This window comes from Arachis stenosperma, chromosome 8 (genome assembly GCF_014773155.1).
Source record: "Arachis stenosperma cultivar V10309 chromosome 8, arast.V10309.gnm1.PFL2, whole genome shotgun sequence".
NCBI lineage: Eukaryota > Viridiplantae > Streptophyta > Magnoliopsida > Fabales > Fabaceae > Arachis > Arachis stenosperma.
The window spans coordinates 52,874,202-52,892,766 of record NC_080384.1 but is presented as its reverse complement, the minus strand read 5'-3'; the positions used below and the strand labels follow the sequence as shown (position 1 = coordinate 52,892,766).

Here is an 18,565-nt window from a genome sequence, read left to right as displayed (position 1 = left end):
ATATCAGTTCAAATATTATCAACATATTTAACAAGAATTAACTGAGAAAACTTGCAATCCCCCAACACTAAATTTCTTGTATAAAAGAGTATGAAACGGAAAAGCTAGTGTCTTTACTATTTAGCTGCGTAGAAGTGGAACATTATGAAACTTCCACCAATATATTCAATGAATTAATAATAAAAATAAAACAAAATAAAATAAAACTCCTACTTCTTTACATTTCTAACAAAGCATTGATTAGCAAAATTCATTAAAAGAAAAATTGTCCAATCCATTCCATAGCATACTATTACAAATGCAGAGCTTATACAACTAAAAATTCCAACGCCATAAAGTGCAATCAATAATACTGAAAGAATTGTATCTTGACACATGTCGAATAAAAGAAATCTTTCAAATAAGTAGTGGACTTATAGATTCAGAAAGACATAGCTGTGTCATGCATATGATGGTATATACAAAAAAATATAAAATAGAAAATAGTGACCTTGTGTCCATGATCTAAAATCATTATTTTTGACATTAGGACTTAGGAGTGTGACAACTACTCTTATAATAAGGGTCATAATCATATATGACTCTCTTTATCTTTCTCCTCTAATACTGCAATTAAAAGAAAAATAATAAGAAATCAACATGATCTTCTTCTGTGCTGGTGGCAAAGTGGTTGAGGAACAAAACAAAAAGCAACAGAGCCTGGCCAAAAATCTCCACTTTCTTTCAAAACCCACCATAATCCCATCATCCATAACAAATCAAATTACTTAGAAATCTATATTTCATTTTACAAAGGAAATGGGGCTCAGCACCAACTCCTGCTAGCCTCAGCAGACCAGAGCAACGACAAGTGAATACGCAGGCTTCAAAGGGGCATCAAGGAGGGTCGCCGGTGGGGAACATTTGTACAATGGAGAAACTCTCACATGAAGTAACTAAGTGCTTTCTTTACTCTTGAACCACCTTCACCGTATAGATCATTCCATTGCGAAAGCTCGGTCATATTTATGGATTCAGAGGACACACTTGCACATACCTGCCACCATATGATATATAAAGTTAATTTTGTTTTGTTTTAGTGACCTCGAGAGCAAGAAAAGGGGCTTGATTGCTTTTTTATATACCTGTTGATGAGCATGTTTAAAGTCTTCCATGTTTAGTGACCTGATATCGGAACTTCCACTTAATGCTGGAGCAGGTCTACCCTCTGCCAGAGCAGCAGCATGCTCCTGTCATGAATGAATCACAAATATTAAAATCAAGGTAACATCGATTCTGGTAACTTCATAGCCAACAACAATGACATAATCACTAGCATACTGCTAGAAACTGTTCGGAAGGGTTTTACCTTTTTCTCCTTTTCTAATATCTCTTTAATCGGACGGTGCGCAGCAGTTACACACAAATTCTGCAATGCAAGAGCAAGCATGAAGGCACCACAGTTATTAACAGCAGTGTCACCAATAAAAGCAAAAAACAATGACCCTAACCTTAAGATCACTTCCAGAATACCCCTCGGTCATATTTGCGATTGCATCAAAATCAATATCGGAAGACAAGTCCTCTTTTGCCAAAATAACTTTCAATATCTTTGCTCTATTAGGAGCATCTGGCAAATTTACCATTAATCTGCACAAAACCAGAGATGAGAAAAGTTTTAACATTTCTAAAAGCCCTCCTAACCACCCAAATACTCATAAATAAAGACTATAAAAACAATAATAATGATAATAAAGAAAAGGGAATAGAAGAAAAAGGAGAAAAAGGGAAATTCAAGTGCAGTTGAACATGGCATTCACCTTCGTGGCAGCCTCCTTATGACAGCCTCATCAAGGTCAAAAGGCCTATTAGTGGCTGCAAGCACAAGAACTCGCTCGGTATCCTTTGTACGTAAGCCATCCCAGTTCACCATAAATTCATTTTTCATTTTTCGCATGGCCTCATGCTCCCCAGGATTTTCCCTTCGGCCCAACATGCTATCAACCTATGCACAAAACCATATCGGATCACCTTTTTTCCCTATCTAATAAATCAATAAAAAATACCATCATTTTATGAAGGAGCCTTACCTCATCAACAAATATAACACTAGGTGCAATTTTACTTGCCAGGGAGAAAACAGCTTTTACATATTTCTCACCCTCACCAAACCACTGAAGAAATTAAGGGGAATACCACTAGTTAACATGCAAAACGAATTGATAAAGGAGAGATTAAAATACTCTCATTAAGCAAATATAACCTTGGATGTGATGCTTGACATGGAAATGTTGATGAAGTTTGCACCAGCTTCAGTAGCAACTGCCTTTGCAAGCATTGTCTTACCTGTTCCAGGGGGCCCAAATAATAAGATGCCCTTGCACGGCTGCACAAAAAGGTCATTTGAGGCAAGTAATCAGAACAGTTTCCAATTTCATGTGGGAAAATATCACCAACTTTAATATTAATTTTTTCACAAAAATAAAGGTGTATTTCAATATTACTAGAAGAAAAACTCCAAAAATATCCTAAAACAACTTCTCCAAAGTTGCTTTTAGTTTCATGATACTCCCTCCATCCCAAAATTGAATCCAGATAGAGTTTTGAAGGTACCAAGTTTTCCAAATCGATCGATAATTTGGGAAGAAGGGAGTAAATTCTAACACAAACAAGCTACATTCTTGCCAAAATTAAGAAATCACAAGAATCAAGTCAGTAAAGTCTACACGCCACCCCCTTCTCTCCTCTTTTCCTCTCTTCTTTGAGGGTAGGAAAAGGAGAAGGGCATTAAAGGCGTCATACATCAACCAATCAGCAATTCAACCGAAGAAAAAGCAAGAAATAATAGGACCAATGATAACTCTAACTTCGAACAGACATCTATAGCAAAAATACAAGTTAAGCAACAGAATGCATTTGAATATGTAAGTTAGGTAAACCTTGGTTAATTGCCCCTTGCAAAAGAGCTCAGGCCTTTGTAAAGGAAGCATCACTAACTCCTTCAGCGTATCCTTGACATTTTCAAGAGCTCCAATATCATCAAAAGTAACACCAATATCACTAGGTGGAATAACATCAGCTAAAAGCCTCTTTTCAAACTCATTTTCTGTTACAATGTCCTGAAATCAGACAACAGAAGAAGGGGGATGATTCAGAATCAAGTGTTCATAAATTGCAAGATTCTAAATTAGACTGCGTACATTACACTCTTTGGGTGCGGCCCTTTCCTGGACCCTAAGTTACGGCAGGATGCTTGTATACCGGGCTGCCTTTTTTTCTAAATAAAGTGGAAACAGACTACCAGCACAGGAAGATAAAAGTACAATTTAAGTAGCAAAACTTCATAACAATCACCTTAAGAGACTTCTTTAGGCTCTTTGACTCATTTTGGATAGACTGTAAGATCCCAATACCATACTGGATGCTGGTAAAATAACATAATAATTAATAAGTACAAGTTAACAACTATGAAGGTTAGAATCTTAAAATTGAGTATACATCATATAACATGTAGCAAGCACTAAATTACATCTCACAAGATAGAACAAGCAAGCACTAAATTACCTCTCACAAGATAGAACAAGCTTTGCATCAGGATCAGCTTCAGAATTCTGCATGAGGTGATGGCTCAAAGCCCAACCAACTATCTTTTCTGCATCTGCAGTATAGAAAACATCATGTCATAGGGGAGAGATTTAAACAAGAAATCTTTAAGTGACGTAGCAGTGGCAGAACATACTTTCATTTGTAAGTGTCTGATCCTTAATGCACACGGTCTCAAGTCCTTCACACTCCATCCCACAACGGCTCAAAACCTACAAATAGAATTAGACAAATCAGTTGATAATTTCATAATAAAATATTTACATCACTACACAGTACAACATGGTTAAATGTGTAGTTTAAATTAATATTACAATCAGATACAGGATACTTACAGAGCGCAATTGATGCAAATTTCCTTTGATTTTGAGTGTCTCAACGTCTCGATCAAGTTGCTGCTTCCAAGATGCTAGAAGTGCCTCATCCTACAAAAAACATAACATGGATATATTATAAGGAAAAACACAAAACAAATAAAGAAACCAAAAATACAATAATATAGCCAATCCACTGCATATACCTGTGGCATATGAATTGTAACTTTATTTGGGAAAAGCTTAGTCAAAGTTTTGTTTGGTTTAGGTACTTCTTTGCCTCTGTCATGTAATCTTCCAAAACTATCCTGAAATGAGTTCATAGACATAACCTTAAAAAATCTGAGAAGACCAAAGAAAAATTGTGGGTTGCAAATAAGATATCCACGACATTAGCATATGTAAGCAATTCTGGCCCCTTTTCCAAAAGAAGAATGAACTAGGATTTGGTGATTCTTACAGGGAAAGCCAAGTCAAGTAGTGCAGTCTGATTGCTCCCAAACTTTGTAAAAAGCAAACCTCCAGGATGTGACTGCAATGGCAAACATTCATAAAAAAATTCATTTAGATCAGGGAATTTGCAGGATTGAATAGATAGGATAACCCAAATCTCCATCCATTATACACAACTATCTTGGTTTCTCAGTTCATAAAACAAAACCAGAATATAAAGATCATAACCACTAATACAAATTTAATTGGACAGCAAGAAAGGAAATTCAAAGAAATAATACTAGGATATCCATTTTGCATCCTATTTCTGCCATTATACACAAACTTCTCTTAGCTCCTCATGTTATTTTTTTATATTTTGGTAGAAAAATTGTACTATAAGAAAAGCAAGTGCACAAAGGAAGATAAGTTATCCTCAGAAAGATACAAAGATATCCAAGAAAAAGAGATCAACCAGATAACCAATAACAAGGTAGGAATGCCGGTCCCTTTGAATATCAGTTATAGAAACACCCTTAAACAGCCATTAGCTTAGCATGAAAGGGATGCCAAGTAGGTAATTCTATCCATAACAAAATCGTTTGTGGAAAAGGAATCAAACAAAAGAAACCTAGAATTCTTTTCAAACCAAATATACCGACGCACTGCAAAAACCGAACATTACCATGAAATACATAAAGCTCCTATCCAGTTTCTAAAATGAAACCAGGTAAATAAAAAGCACCTACTTTTGGACTCCTAATAAAGTCATCCTTTGAACAAAGAACCTAAACCAAATAATGGTTTGTAAATAAAAATTGAAAACAGATTATCTTGACAAGGGCTGTTATAACCTTTTTACCTGCAATGTGTGTACATATTAGAAGTTTCTAATGTCTCAATGTGCATTTCATTTTATCATTAGAAAATGGTCAGTGTCAACAAATCATTTCTTACCTTCTCCTTTCGGCTGTCAGTGTGCGTGTGTGCACCTATTACGACCACGTTGTCAGGAAGCTTTTCAAGCTTACTTTTAAAGTAATATGGATCCCCGTTAACTACTATAGACTTTTCTGCGTCCTTCATGAACAAAATGAAAGGCGTACTTCGGCTCTCACTATTCACAACCTGAAACAAAGATTACAAGTTCTTATTTAAGACCAAAGCAATATATATGAGAAGAAATTCTTGTGTACAACCAAGAGTGGAGTAAATGGCAACCTCAAACAATGTATTAATAAGTAATTTGTCCAGTTCTTCAACAATAGTGTTTTCCAAACGAAGATCACTTGCTGGAAAAAAGAAAACACCACCTCAAAATCCGCAACCAAGATAAAGATAAAAAGTAGAATGTAGTATATTTTGGAAATAATAATAATAGTAGTAGCAGTAGTAATAGAAAAGGCAGCTTGTTACCGTTGCAGAAAAATCCTTGACCAGCCTCACAGGCACCTCCAAGATCAACTCCATCAGTTATGGGTTTATCAAATCTTACACCAATTTTTGACAAGGGATTATCATCAAAAAGTAAGACAACCTTCCCCCGACTTCCATTAGATGGCCCCCTATAGGTAGGTGCAATTGGCAAGAAAACTTATAAGTACAAGAAAAAACACTAGCACTTAGTTGGGTATGAGTGAAATGGACGAAATATCCATCGAAGAAATGAAAATTTGAGGTGGAAGTTGCATTACTTTGTCTAGATCTGGATTCCATAGAAGAAATGTTAATTTTGAGTTAATAAAAAATTTCAAAATCTTGATTTCCTTTCCATTCATCTATACAACTACCCAAACAGATATAAAAGAAACCACTTATGCACGGGTGATGCCTAACCGCCTAAGGTACCATGGGTCACCTTAACACACATCCAGGCATTCAAAAGAATGGCAAATTTACCTGATTTCTAATGATTACTACAGCACAATGGCAATCAATCATAAATTTTGTATTACTTTTAATTAAAATGAAACCATTACATGTTGGATTGCAATAACCATAGTGCATATGAACTTTCAATTTGGGTGAAAGAGGTACTATCTTATCCATTACACATCTATATCATATATAAGAAGTAGGACTGGCATAGGTGGTGCCGATTGATGAGAAAACTCAAGTTATTCTGATAAAGGGAAAAGGATACAACTGTAAGCTGTTCACAGAAACCAGTTTAAAACAGTGTAATTGTAGTTGTAGGCAAACCTGTACCTTGAAGATGTCTGATAAAGGCTACCAGAAGATGAAAAGCTATATTTTACCCGATCCCCTGCAGGATTGTAATGGAAAACATCAAACTTTTTATGATAAATTTAAGGCTCAAGGCCCTTTTTAGATAGGAAAAATTAGGGAAAAAGGAGAGCACGTACCCAGCTTAAATGTACCACTCTTAGAGGCTCCGGAGGTAGAAGGTGCGCTATCAATTTCCATCTTAGGTTGAGACTCAACGCCAAATGTAGGTGCATTTGAGGAGCTAGGCGTATCAGGTTCACTAGTTGATGGATCCATACTACGAGCCCCGTCTGTAGCTGTAGGACTTTGTTTAGTGCAGATGCATGATTTCTCAGCATTGGATCCCTCTTTGAGCAACTCGGCTTCCTTGGAAGATAAACCCTATGAATGCACAAGCAGCAAAGATTTATTATCAGAATTTACACCAGAAACGCTACAATGGCAATCTGCAAGGGAGGTATGATTGGAATAATCCCAACATAGACTCAGCAAAGAGGACTTTTTTCTTACACCCAGAAGTAAATGGCTATCAAATATAAGCAATTTAGCTCCAAAATATTTTGCAAGTGCTTTTGCCAACATTTCCTGATATATTTCTGATCCTGCAAACAAAAGAAATTGGCAATTTAAGGAAATAGAGAGTTAAAGTTAAATAAGGCGTCTATATAATATCAATCGCTTTGTGATAATAATATTGCTTAACTTTTTAGAGAAGGTAAAGAGTTAAATAAGGAATTGATCACCCTGCTCCACTTCACCCAAAGACACAAAAAAAGAGAAGGATGACAACGGATATTATCAATGGAACATCCACAAACCTGCAGGTCCTGAGAGCAGAACTCGGGGGTTTATGGTTGTAAAATCTGTTGTGTACTTTACATGTTCCTTATTTTTAAGGTGTATAAAGCAAGCTGCAACCAAGACATTTTTTGTATTCTCACTGCAAAAAGAGGTAAGCATGATCAGAAATGCAGTTAAAGAATCAATAATCCTTTATAAGAAAAGATAAGATTATAAAGATGAGTTCAGGTGAAAGGCAGGGAAGACTCAAATCAAAACGCCCGCGTGACAAGCAGTATTGATTTTGTTTTTGAAAATAACAATTCTATCAAATAGTAAAATCTTCAAAACAAAATGCCTAGTTTTATGCATGACAAGTCCTAGCAACGGACATCGTGTGTGGAAACGGCAACCAAGTGAAAGAATGAAGCCAGCAAAAAATGACATTGACCATCCTTGGTATCAAATTCAAAAGTAGAGTCTTCTACATTACAAGAGAACTATACCTCAAATAATATGGGAAGTTGTCAAAGGACACATCTAGGTTTTTCCCGTCCAGTATTGCAGCATGAAGATCTTCTTTAAAAACTGCACAGCGCACAGATGTACCCGAAGATGATGCAGCTTGTGTATCCCTCGCTCCGTTTCTTTCTTCCAACACCTGTTTACAGATACTTTTGCTCAATTTCAGTTTACAACTAGATCCAGCAAGGACCCGGAAGAAAGGCCTTAGGAAATCATTCACCCCAGAGATTTTTACATTGCCTGCCTCTGTGACTGCATCATCTGGTTCGCAATCCATAGGAGAATTCTTGTCGCTTGCTCCAGTATCAGTGGCTTTGTCAGTCCCTTCATTTGGAGTTGAGTTGCCTTCCATGCCATCAAGCTCACTCTCTGAAACGTCAGTACCCTGGTGAGGCTTACTGGCAGACTGAGATGGAGACTTCCATCTTGTAAGATCCTGCCTAAAGCTAGACAAAGAAGCCAAAATAGAAGCCCCAGCTACGGCTGAAGGGTCACCTGTTCTCTTTTCAATCTGCAGTAACTTCCCACCACCACTCTGAACTTCTGCACCCTTAACTGCGGTTTCAGGATGCAGTTGCTGAAAAACCTAGATCAAAATAAATCAAGGAAAATACACAGACACACTGGAAACAGAAAATATGGGGATGGAATTCAACTAGAATTAACTGAAAAGGATACATAAGCATGATTTCCCAGCAAACCAAAAACCACCTCATCACCCGAGTTAAGCACACAGCTGGTACTCTTCTTGACGAGCGTTCCATTTACTAGCACAGATCCTTTGCTGCCAGTACTTTCAAGCACAGCTACAGCATTCCCCTCACGCTGGTCATTTCCAGAAACAACAGTAACCATACTGCACATATACTTCCTAAGATATTCACCTCAAGCAACTGGAAACCAAGAAAATGGGGGAAACAAAGCAACGCAACCATGCACACGACTACAGATAAGCATTTACTGTGCTTAGAAGTCTCTAAAATAGTAATCGGGCAAAACAATCCACTAGCAAGTTCTAAGGGGTGTGCATGGAGGAACAACAAAAAAAAAACACAAAAAAACCCCGGACATGACATACCTCACACAACCACATCAAATATAAATTCCAAAACCCCATTGAAAATTTACATTGGCCCTAATATGTACCTGGGATTGCTTGATCTTGCACAAAGTTCCACTTGCAGTATGATCCTTCAGCGGGAAGTTGGAATTTCTACTAGAACCAATTGTGAAGTTCGATGTGGAAATAGGAACATTCGGATTCTGAAGCAATAATAACATCACATTCCAATTCCCAAATAAACAAGCTTTATCACTTCAAATAAAAAATGGTCAAATGCAACTTGAATTAAATACTCAAAATCACAATTGAATTACCTGTGAAGACTGGGATAAGAGCCTGCACCAGGGAACACCCTCAGAGTTGGGATTTTGCTTCTGATAAAACCACGAAGAGAACGAACTCTTTGGTTTATCAGCCACCAAACTTGGCGTAGACCCTTAAAACCAATTTAAAAAAATCAATTTTTTTTCTCTACAAGTAACCATTCAGTGTCTAAAATGAACAAAAACAAAGTTGATCCGAAAAACCACAAGTGTGAAGCACGCACCATCGGCGATCGGCGCTGCCACTGGTACGGCTGGTGGGGCATCAGCTTTGCCATCGTTGCCGGCGATCTGAGCGTCATTAGCAGTGCCGCATTCTCCGGGATCGGCGGCGGCCTCTGGAGCACGCAATTCCTTGGAATCCTCCGCCGCCGTCACCGGTTTCTCCGACGCACCACCACTACCACCACTGTCACCCTGAAATTAAGGAAATTACCCAAATTAAAAACTTCAAAAACCCTAATCCCATAAAACGATGAACTTCAAGGGGATTTTTAACAAAATAAAGGGATATAAACGGCATGCGTTTGGGGAATTGAAATTTAGAAGAAAAAGTGAGGGGAATAAGACGAACCTTTTGGCGTTTAGAAGAAGGAGAAGGAGGTTTGTCGTCGGAAGAAGAAGAAGGTCGTTTTGCGGAGAGAGATCCACTGTTGCGTCTCGTTGAAACCATGCTTCTTATTCCCTTTCTTTTCCTTTGTTTCTTGTCTATTTCCCTTTTCTATTGTTCTTCGTTTTTGTTTTTTGGCTTCTCCAACGATTCAAGCAGAAGAAGAAGATAGAAGGGTGTGAAAAAGAAAATGAGCGACATGAATTATGAAATGCTTTTATGTTTTTTTTTTTTAAATATTTGCTATTTATTTATTTTGTCAGATTAATTTGTTCTTTAGTCTTTGCCGTTTTATTTAAAAGAAAAAATAATAATAAAATTAATAATGTTGTGCTTGCTTGGGAACTGGACACAACTCAACATTCGGCATAAGTTCGGTTGCATTTGATTTCACGAGATACTTGAATATTTTAAAAAAACTAAAAAAAAAAAACTAAAAATTAGTATTTTGTATTTTCGTTTGACAGTATGAATAATTAAATTTTCTTTAGGTTTAGGCTAATGAGTAATGACACTTTTTATTAAAATACTTTAAAGCTTTTTATTCATTAAATACACTATATATTACAAATTCTAAATATTTAAAATTGTAAATGCAAATTTATTATATTATTATCCTTCTCAAGTGTCTTAAGAGAAAAAACATTATCAGACAAAATTTTCTTGTGATAAACTACAATTTAACAGGTTATTTTGATTAGTGATATTGTCATTAGAATTAAATATGGCAGCCAATACTACCCAATCGGAGTATAAAAAGTGGAGAAATATAGTAAAGGAGGAGAAAATTATCTCATTTTTAGAGAAAGATATACAAGAATTAAATAGTGTTCTTGTAAAAATTCGATCAACTCTTTATAGATTGTGTTTTCACTAGCAGCACGTTGAAGGCTACAATAAAACAATTGAAAATAATGACTGGTATTATTTTTTTGGTATTAAAATGAGGCTTAAATCTAAAAGAAAAAAATTAATTTAAAATTTTATTTTGTTAGATAGACATCAAAAATTATAAACAATAATTACATTTATTTCTGAAAATAGAATAAAATATTAAAAATAGAAATACATAATTTAATATTTTTATATTTTGTTTAATAATAAAGTAGAATAAATTATAAAAATTTAATTTATTCTATTTTTTATTTAAAAATTTTAAAAATATATATATAATTATAAAAATTTAACAAAAATAAATAAAAAATAAATTTTATTTTTATTAGTATTTTTTAATTTTTTTATTAAAATAAACACAAAATACACCAATAGAGAATGGTTGCCAACGTGACACAATGAGTTGCGTTTCTGATCAATAGAGAATGAAAAAAAAATAGTTCACCCCCAAATTATTCTTTTCAAAAAATTTATTTTTAGTTTTGACATTTTAACCATTCACTTTCTAATTTCTTTATCCCCACACTCCAACTCTCCAAATCCTGATTGGGCCGTCGTTCTCTCCCTCGCTAGCCGCCGTTTCGTCTCTCACCACCCCCAAGCTTCTTTCCCATCAAGCTGTTGGTAGGGTGCCGACTTGCCTATCGAAAATTGTTGTCACACCCACGTTGTCGCATCCCTATTCAAATTTTTTTTCCAAAAATCATAATGGTTTTAATATGTGAAGAGTTTTAGATACTGTTTGGATAAACAACTTATTAATTTAATTAAGTTTTTTTCGAATAAATAGGTTAAACAATAAATAATTATATTAAAAATAATTTATAAATAAATTATTTTATTTTTAGATTTTTAATTTTAAAAATATTTAATTTATAGAAATATAATAAAAAAATAATTATATTACAAGAAAAATTATATTTTTAAATTTTTTTATAAATTTTTAAATAACTTTTTAAAAAATCGTAATTTAATTTTAAAAATTGTACCACATATTAATATTACTACTTTTGGTAAATCAAAACTCAAAAAAATTACTTTAAATTTTAAAGATTTCCAAACGGTCTTAATTCTAATTTTTCAAATTTCAACTTCTAATAATAGTTAAACAAAAATCTAAAATTTGAAATTAATTTAGCCTTCTTTTAATAATCCTGTTATACTTTCTCAATACCAATACAATATATATACTTCACCTCAGCTTCTTGAAAGACGCAACGCCTTATTGTCTTATGACTACGAGAATGAAACACCATGAATACGAAAACAATCTTCCAGGAGATCTGATTAGAGAAATCTTTGTGAGGCTTCCGGTGAGGATTCTCCAGCAACTGAGGATTGTATGCCGTTCATGGAACTCCCTAATCTCCAGCCCTGAATTCGCCATTTACCACCTTCAACGCTCAACCCTAATTCAGCCGCCGCCATTGCTATGTTGGAAGGAACCGGGACGGACGGGCGACATCATGCATTGCTCTTCACAATCTCTTATTCCTGATCGCCAGCATCAGCCAATTACATTAGAGTCACATCCGGCTGATGGATTAGTCATCCAGGGATCTTGCAACGGATTGCTCTGCTTGTCTCAAGGTTATTCCTTTGAAACTCTCACTCTTTTCAATCCCAGTACTCGTTCGGTATCCCCATCCGTTCCATTCGAGTGCTCCCACGAGTGCGGATGGGATGTTTTTTGTGGCTTTGGCTATGATACTCTACATGACCAGTACAAGTTTGTTATGGGTTGTTCTGACTCGTCTCTTATAACGGATTCCAAGGTCAGATCTGGGGCTATAGTTTTCACTTTTAGTGCAAATCCTTCTTGGAAAACTGTTGATCATCCGGTGTTTCCGTATTATTTTCTTGGCACAAGAAACGGAATATTTGTGAGCGGCACTCTCAATTGGATTGTGTATGATCCTACTAGTACTATGGATTATGATGAATTGGAGTGGTTCGTTCTTACCTTCGACTTGGAAACGGAGTTGTTTGGTCAATTGTGTATGCCTCTTACTACAATGCGCAACCTCATCCACATGCCTCACTTGCAACTCCACAATAACTGTCTTTCTGTTTGCTATCGCACTCCGAATATGCCAATTATTTGCACTTTCTGGATAATGAAGGAGTATGGAGTTGAAAAGTCTTGGATTAAATTGTTCGAAATCCCATTCGGTGATGAAATGATTTCTCCATATGTTTCGGCAGCACCCCTGTATATCTCAGAAGATCATAATCTTTTGGCACTAGATAAATCTTATCGCAAATTTCTTGTGTATAATTTACGTCAAAACCAACTAGTAGTTTTTCAGGTGCCTCACGGGTATCATTCGACAGCTATATTCCTATGCCATGAGAGCTTGGTCTCACCGTCACATTATTCACCTTCAACTCATGCATTGCTTGGGAACTGGACACAACTCAACATTCGGCCTGTATTTGATTTCATGAGATACTTGAATATAACAAAAAATTAAAATAAAAATTAGTATTTTGTATTTTCGTTCGACAGTATGAATAATTAAATTTTCTTTTGGCTAATGACATTTTTTATTAAAACATTTTAAAGCTTTTTATTCATTAAATACACTATATATATTACAAATTATAAATATTTATTATATTATTATCCTTATCAAGTGTCTTCAGAGGAAAAAAAATTGTCAGCCTAGGAATTTTCTTGTGATAAACTACAATGTAACAGGTGATTCTGATTTTCAAAATTCACTAAAGATGGTTATTTTGATTAGTGATATTGTGATATGAAATTAAATATGGCAGCCAATGCTACAATTTTCTCCATCTAGTAGCACCCTCCGAATTCTCCATCTAGTTCCAGACATGGTCTTGTGCCTCACTATAGTTATATAAGTTGTCTTGGTACTCATCTGATGATCTGAATTATAGGATCTTGAATTCTTGATTCCTCTCATACAAGCTATATATATATATATAACGTTTTTTCCTCAGTTTGACAACCGTTCCAGAAAATTCTGTATGAAACCGATGTGATACAAACCATGATAATCGCAACAAGATGTTGAGGTAGGCCAACTTCTTCCAAATTGTTGAGTTATAATTGATTTTGTTAAGACAATGTGATGACAAATATTTTCCGTTGGGTTAAAAGTCCAAAAGTGTGCTAATAATTTTATTAGTGATGCAGGTCCAATACTTGATGATGCATATATCAGCAAACATTCACAATGTTGAAAATCAAAGTTTCAGTCCAGTGTAAATAATGAGATAAATCAGAATCATGATACCAAACACTGCACAAAGGACAGCAGAGGTTGGTGCAATGCAAAGGATAATAGAAGTAGTGGAGAAAAATTAAATGAAAAAACAAGGCACGCCAAGGATTGCTGCAACAGGCATAATCAACCGCAAAAATGAAGAGGCAGTGAAGTATTTTGGAGTGCAAGGAATATACTATGGAAAAGTTTAGGAGGTTAGCAGTTTTATTGAATTTTGGCCATCATGTAATCAACAGAAGAAGGTGAGCCAGTGGATAAAATCTCACACCAATCTCACACCATCAAATCATTATTCATAGCTAATTGATGGTTAACAATTACAAAAATTGCTGGCCCGCATTGCTCATATACTATTATGGTGAAGTGAGAAATACGAAAAAAACCATGAGTAGAAAAAGACAAAGAGATAGATAAAAAAAAGTCAAAGTTGATGATATTACTCCTAGGTTTTTTAGATTTTGGAAAGCTAAATAAGTAAAGAAAAAAAAAATTCCATTAGATAACACATATATAGTCATAAACCTAAGAAATTAAATAAAAAACATACACACCTGTTCATAAATTGAACGATATTTTTATTTTAAGATTGAAGAATGTTTATGCCATACATAGAATTTTGTAAAATAATTTTTTAAAAAAATTTAATTTAATATACGATGAATAAAAATTCACATAAAAAACATATTTTGAGAACATTATAGATGAATATTACGGTTAAATAACTTTATTCTAACAAATTGTAAGATAATAATTTATAACAAAATAAAGTTAAAATAGCAATTTAAATAAAAAATACTAAAACAAATAAATTTGAGTTTATAGAATAAAATCTTTAAATAAATTTAAATAAATAAATTCACTTAGAACGATAGAACTCAATATTAAATTGTTATAGATTTGTTTTACTCATTTATTATATGTAATTGTTCATATTTAAATTTAAAATTTAAAATTAACAATCTCATAAAAATTTTAACACAATTTATAAATTATTTTTTGTTAAAAAATAGTTATAATTTAAAAATTAATTAATTAATTATTTTAGTTTTACAAATATCAATCACTATCAACAAATTAATTAATTTGGTAAAGAGCAGTAAAAAAGTGGCGGAAGCAAGCACAAGGAAAAAGAGCCTAGTTATTCATTTTGGGTTTGAGGTTTCATATTTAAGATGTGACTACATGGAGCATACACTATATAATAAATTTATTCAATATTCACCGAAAACAGATTTTGTTTAACAAATTAAAATCCTTCAAGCACTAAAAAAATTTAATATTACAAAAATATTTATAATAAAATAAAATTAAAATAATAATTTAAATAAAAAATACTAAAATAAATAAATTTAAATTTATAGAATAAAATTTTAAAACAAACCCAAATAAATAAATTTACATAGAAATTAATATTAAATTTTTTAGATTTTGTTTTATTCATCTATTATGTATAAGTGTTTATATTTTAAAAAAATAATTAATTATTCATGGTTTTTTAATTCAACAAAACTATATTTGGTAAACTTGTTATCCTTTTCAAGAGTCTTTATTCCTAAATCCTGATTTCAATAAAATATTTAATAACATTTAAAATAAATTAAAATAAAAAGAATTTATTGTCCATAAGTTTGTTAAGAAAAAAAATCAATCAAAATTATTAATAAATTAAATAAATTTATCACTGAATTTATTTTTTTTTAAAAATATCAACTAAATAGGTATAATTGAACTCAAAATTTTAAAACTCACAAAATTAAATTTATACTGTGAAATATTTGACCATTTCAAAAGTCTACACGCATCAGTCTATTGATTTAAATTTACCACATACTTATAAGGCGTAATCTTAAAAATTATTAATATTGTACTCAACATCAAAATATATAATCTAATAAACTTTTTTTCTCTTAGTAAATTCATAAATTAAGACACAAAAATTTTTTTTAAATGAAGTATTATGTTATGTATTTTTAACTCGTACTTTTATAGTTGACCTATATAAAAAATAATTTAAAACCTGATCGATTTTATTTTAAATTTGATTTTTTTTTGTCACTATTTTAAATTTGATTTGAATGTATAGATAAAATAAATAAATTTAAATTATAAATCCTAACAATTATCTAACTTAAAATGTTGAGTACTGATAGTGTAGACGGTGATAGTATAGAAACAGATTTGACCACAACCACGGCATACTTGTTGAGTATTACTTATTATCTTTCTATTTAAGTTTTTAAATAAAATTATTATCGTTATTACATGAACCTGTTAGTAGCATTTTTATTAAATAGTAATGTTATTATAATAAGAATAAAATATAAATATAATTAAAATTTTAAATGCAACCTTGTCGGGTGAGTCTGTTTATTGTTCAAATTTTTTATTAGCACCTTCTACTACAGGTATCTATTAAAGTTGAATTCAAATGCCATACTATTTGCAACGATAAATGCTACTTCTTGTAAAATTTCTTAACTTATACACTATTCTGCTTGCAATGGTATTATAGTCGTGATTTTTGAATGATCATAATTAAATTAATGGAAGGTATATATTACAAAGAATCAAGTATAAGTAAATGTTTGAACGGAAACAAAGAATTAATGATTTTTTCGTATTTTCATTGATTGATATTAAATGCCTTAAGGAAAACAAAGAATCAAGTGTAATTAACTTAATTAATGTATATTATCATTATCGTCTAATGTATTCTTAAATATAAAAATTAAATTATAAAAGGAATATTAAGTATTGATTATAAGAATGCCTAATAATAAAGAATATAATATTATAATTAATATTATTAATAAGTAGAATTGATAAGAATATAAGAAGTGAAGTGATAAGAAAGTGAGATAAAAAATAAAATTGTTATTAAATAACATAAATAAAATAAATTATAAAAATTTTTTACTAATTATGCCTAAAAATTTTTTGTTATCAAACTTTTTTTTCAAAATCTATAATAACTAACTAAAAATCTAAAATTTAAAATTGATTTAGCCTTCTTTTTTAAACCGGTTTACCTACTCAATATCAATATATACTTCACCTCAGCTCCTTGAAAGACGCAAATCCTTATTATCTTATGAGTTATGCCGACGAGAATGAAAGACCTATACGAAGACAATCTTCCAGGACATCTGATTAGAGAAATTTTGCTGAGGCTACCAGTGAGGCTTCTTCTGCAACTGAGGATTGTATGCCGTTCATGGAACTCCCTAATCTTCAGCCCCGAATTCGCCATGCACCACCTTCAATGCTCAACCCTAACTCATCCGCCGCCATTGCTATGTTGGAAGGAAGCCAGACAGAGGGGCGACATCATGCATTGCTCTTCACAATCTCTTATTCCTGATCGCCAGCATCAGCCACCTACATTCGAGTCATATCCGGCTGACGGATTATTCATCGATGGATCTTGCAACGGATTGCTCTGCTTGTCTCGAGGCTTTCCCTTTGAAACTCTTACTCTTTTCAACCCCTGTACCCGTTCGGTATCCCCATCCGTTCCATTCGAGTGCGCCCACGAGTGTGGAGACGATGTTTTCTGTGGCTTTGGCTATATACTCTACATGACCAGTACAAGTTTGTTATGGGTTGTTCTGTCTCGTCTCTTATAACTGATTCCAAAGTCAGATCTGGGGCTATAGTTTTTACTTTTGGTGCAAATCCTTTTTGGAAAACGGTTGATCATCCGGTGTTTCCGTATGATTTTCTCGGCATAAGAAACGGAATATTTGTGAGCGGCACTCTGAATTGGATTGTGTATAATCCTACTATAGATTATGATGAATTGGAGTGGTTCGTTCTTACCTTCGACTTGGAAACGGAGTTGTTTGGTCGATTGTGTCTGCCTTTTGCTAGAACGCGCTCTGACGTCATCCACATGCCTCGCTTGCAACTCCACGAAAACTGTCTTTCTGTTTGTTATAGCACTCCGGATATGCAAATTATTTGCACTCTTTGGATAATGAAGGAGTATGGAGTTGAAGAGTCTTGGATTAAATTGATCGAAATCCCATTCGGTGTTGGAATGAACGCGCCATGTGATTGGGTAGCACCCCTGTTGTATATCTCACAAGATCATAATCTTTTTGCAATAGATGAATCTTATCGCAAATTTCTTGTATATAATTTAAGTCAAAACCAACTAGTTTCTCAGGTGGCTCACGGCGGGTATAATTGTATGATTATATTCTTTTGCCATGAGAGCTTGGTCTCACCGTCACATTATTCACCTCCACTCACCTTCAACTCATCCGTTGCTTGAGAACTGGACACAACTCAACATTCGGCATAAGTTACGTAGCATTTGATTTCACGAGATATTTGGATATAACAAAAAAATTGAATTAGAAATTAGTATTTTGTATTTTTGTTAGACAGTATGAATAATTAAATTTTCTTTTGGCTAATGACACTTTTTATTACAATATTTTAAAGTTTTTTATTCATTAAATACACTCTATATAATACAAATTCTAAATATTTAAAATTTTAAATGCAAATTTATTATATTATTATTTTTATTGAGTGTCTTTAAGAGAAAAAGA

General features: G+C 33.3%; 3 protein-coding genes across 7 annotated transcripts; 2 read left to right on the top strand and 1 right to left on the bottom strand.

Moving 5' to 3' along the window:
* Positions 1-383: 383 nt before the first annotated feature.
* On the bottom strand, positions 384-10,058 carry LOC130943615 (uncharacterized). 5 transcript variants are annotated; one of them, XM_057871565.1, is made up of 29 exons: positions 9,823-10,058; positions 9,473-9,665; positions 9,240-9,361; positions 9,009-9,125; positions 8,541-8,687; positions 8,358-8,448; positions 8,098-8,231; positions 7,844-7,998; positions 7,376-7,497; positions 7,068-7,159; positions 6,695-6,938; positions 6,537-6,594; positions 5,745-5,893; positions 5,550-5,620; positions 5,286-5,456; positions 4,357-4,428; positions 4,103-4,204; positions 3,918-4,007; positions 3,719-3,794; positions 3,544-3,637; positions 3,334-3,403; positions 2,919-3,098; positions 2,243-2,365; positions 2,070-2,153; positions 1,800-1,984; positions 1,491-1,629; positions 1,349-1,408; positions 1,125-1,229; positions 384-1,036 (listed from the first exon to the last, which is right to left on the bottom strand). In XM_057871565.1, exons 1-29 carry the CDS (start codon positions 9,919-9,921, stop codon positions 923-925), a joined length of 3,459 nt encoding a protein of 1,152 aa, XP_057727548.1. In that variant the 5' UTR covers positions 9,922-10,058; the 3' UTR covers positions 384-922. The 5 variants fall into 5 exon arrangements, with proteins under 5 accessions (XP_057727548.1, XP_057727545.1, XP_057727546.1 ...); XM_057871562.1 differs by having other exon boundaries at positions 8,083-8,448; XM_057871563.1 differs by having other exon boundaries at positions 8,098-8,448.
* A 1,927-nt stretch (positions 10,059-11,985) lies between these two features.
* On the top strand, positions 11,986-14,496 carry LOC130946339 (F-box/kelch-repeat protein At3g23880-like). The gene is made up of 2 exons (XM_057875036.1): positions 11,986-13,794; positions 13,916-14,496. The coding sequence occupies exon 1, from the start codon at positions 11,997-11,999 to the stop codon at positions 13,224-13,226; it is 1,230 nt and encodes a 409-aa protein (XP_057731019.1). The 5' UTR covers positions 11,986-11,996; the 3' UTR covers positions 13,227-13,794; positions 13,916-14,496.
* A 2,608-nt stretch (positions 14,497-17,104) lies between these two features.
* LOC130946204 (F-box/kelch-repeat protein At3g23880-like) lies at positions 17,105-18,282 on the top strand. The gene is made up of 2 exons (XM_057874878.1): positions 17,105-17,506; positions 17,593-18,282. Exons 1-2 carry the CDS (start codon positions 17,105-17,107, stop codon positions 18,280-18,282), a joined length of 1,092 nt encoding a protein of 363 aa, XP_057730861.1.
* Positions 18,283-18,565: the final 283 nt, after the last annotated feature.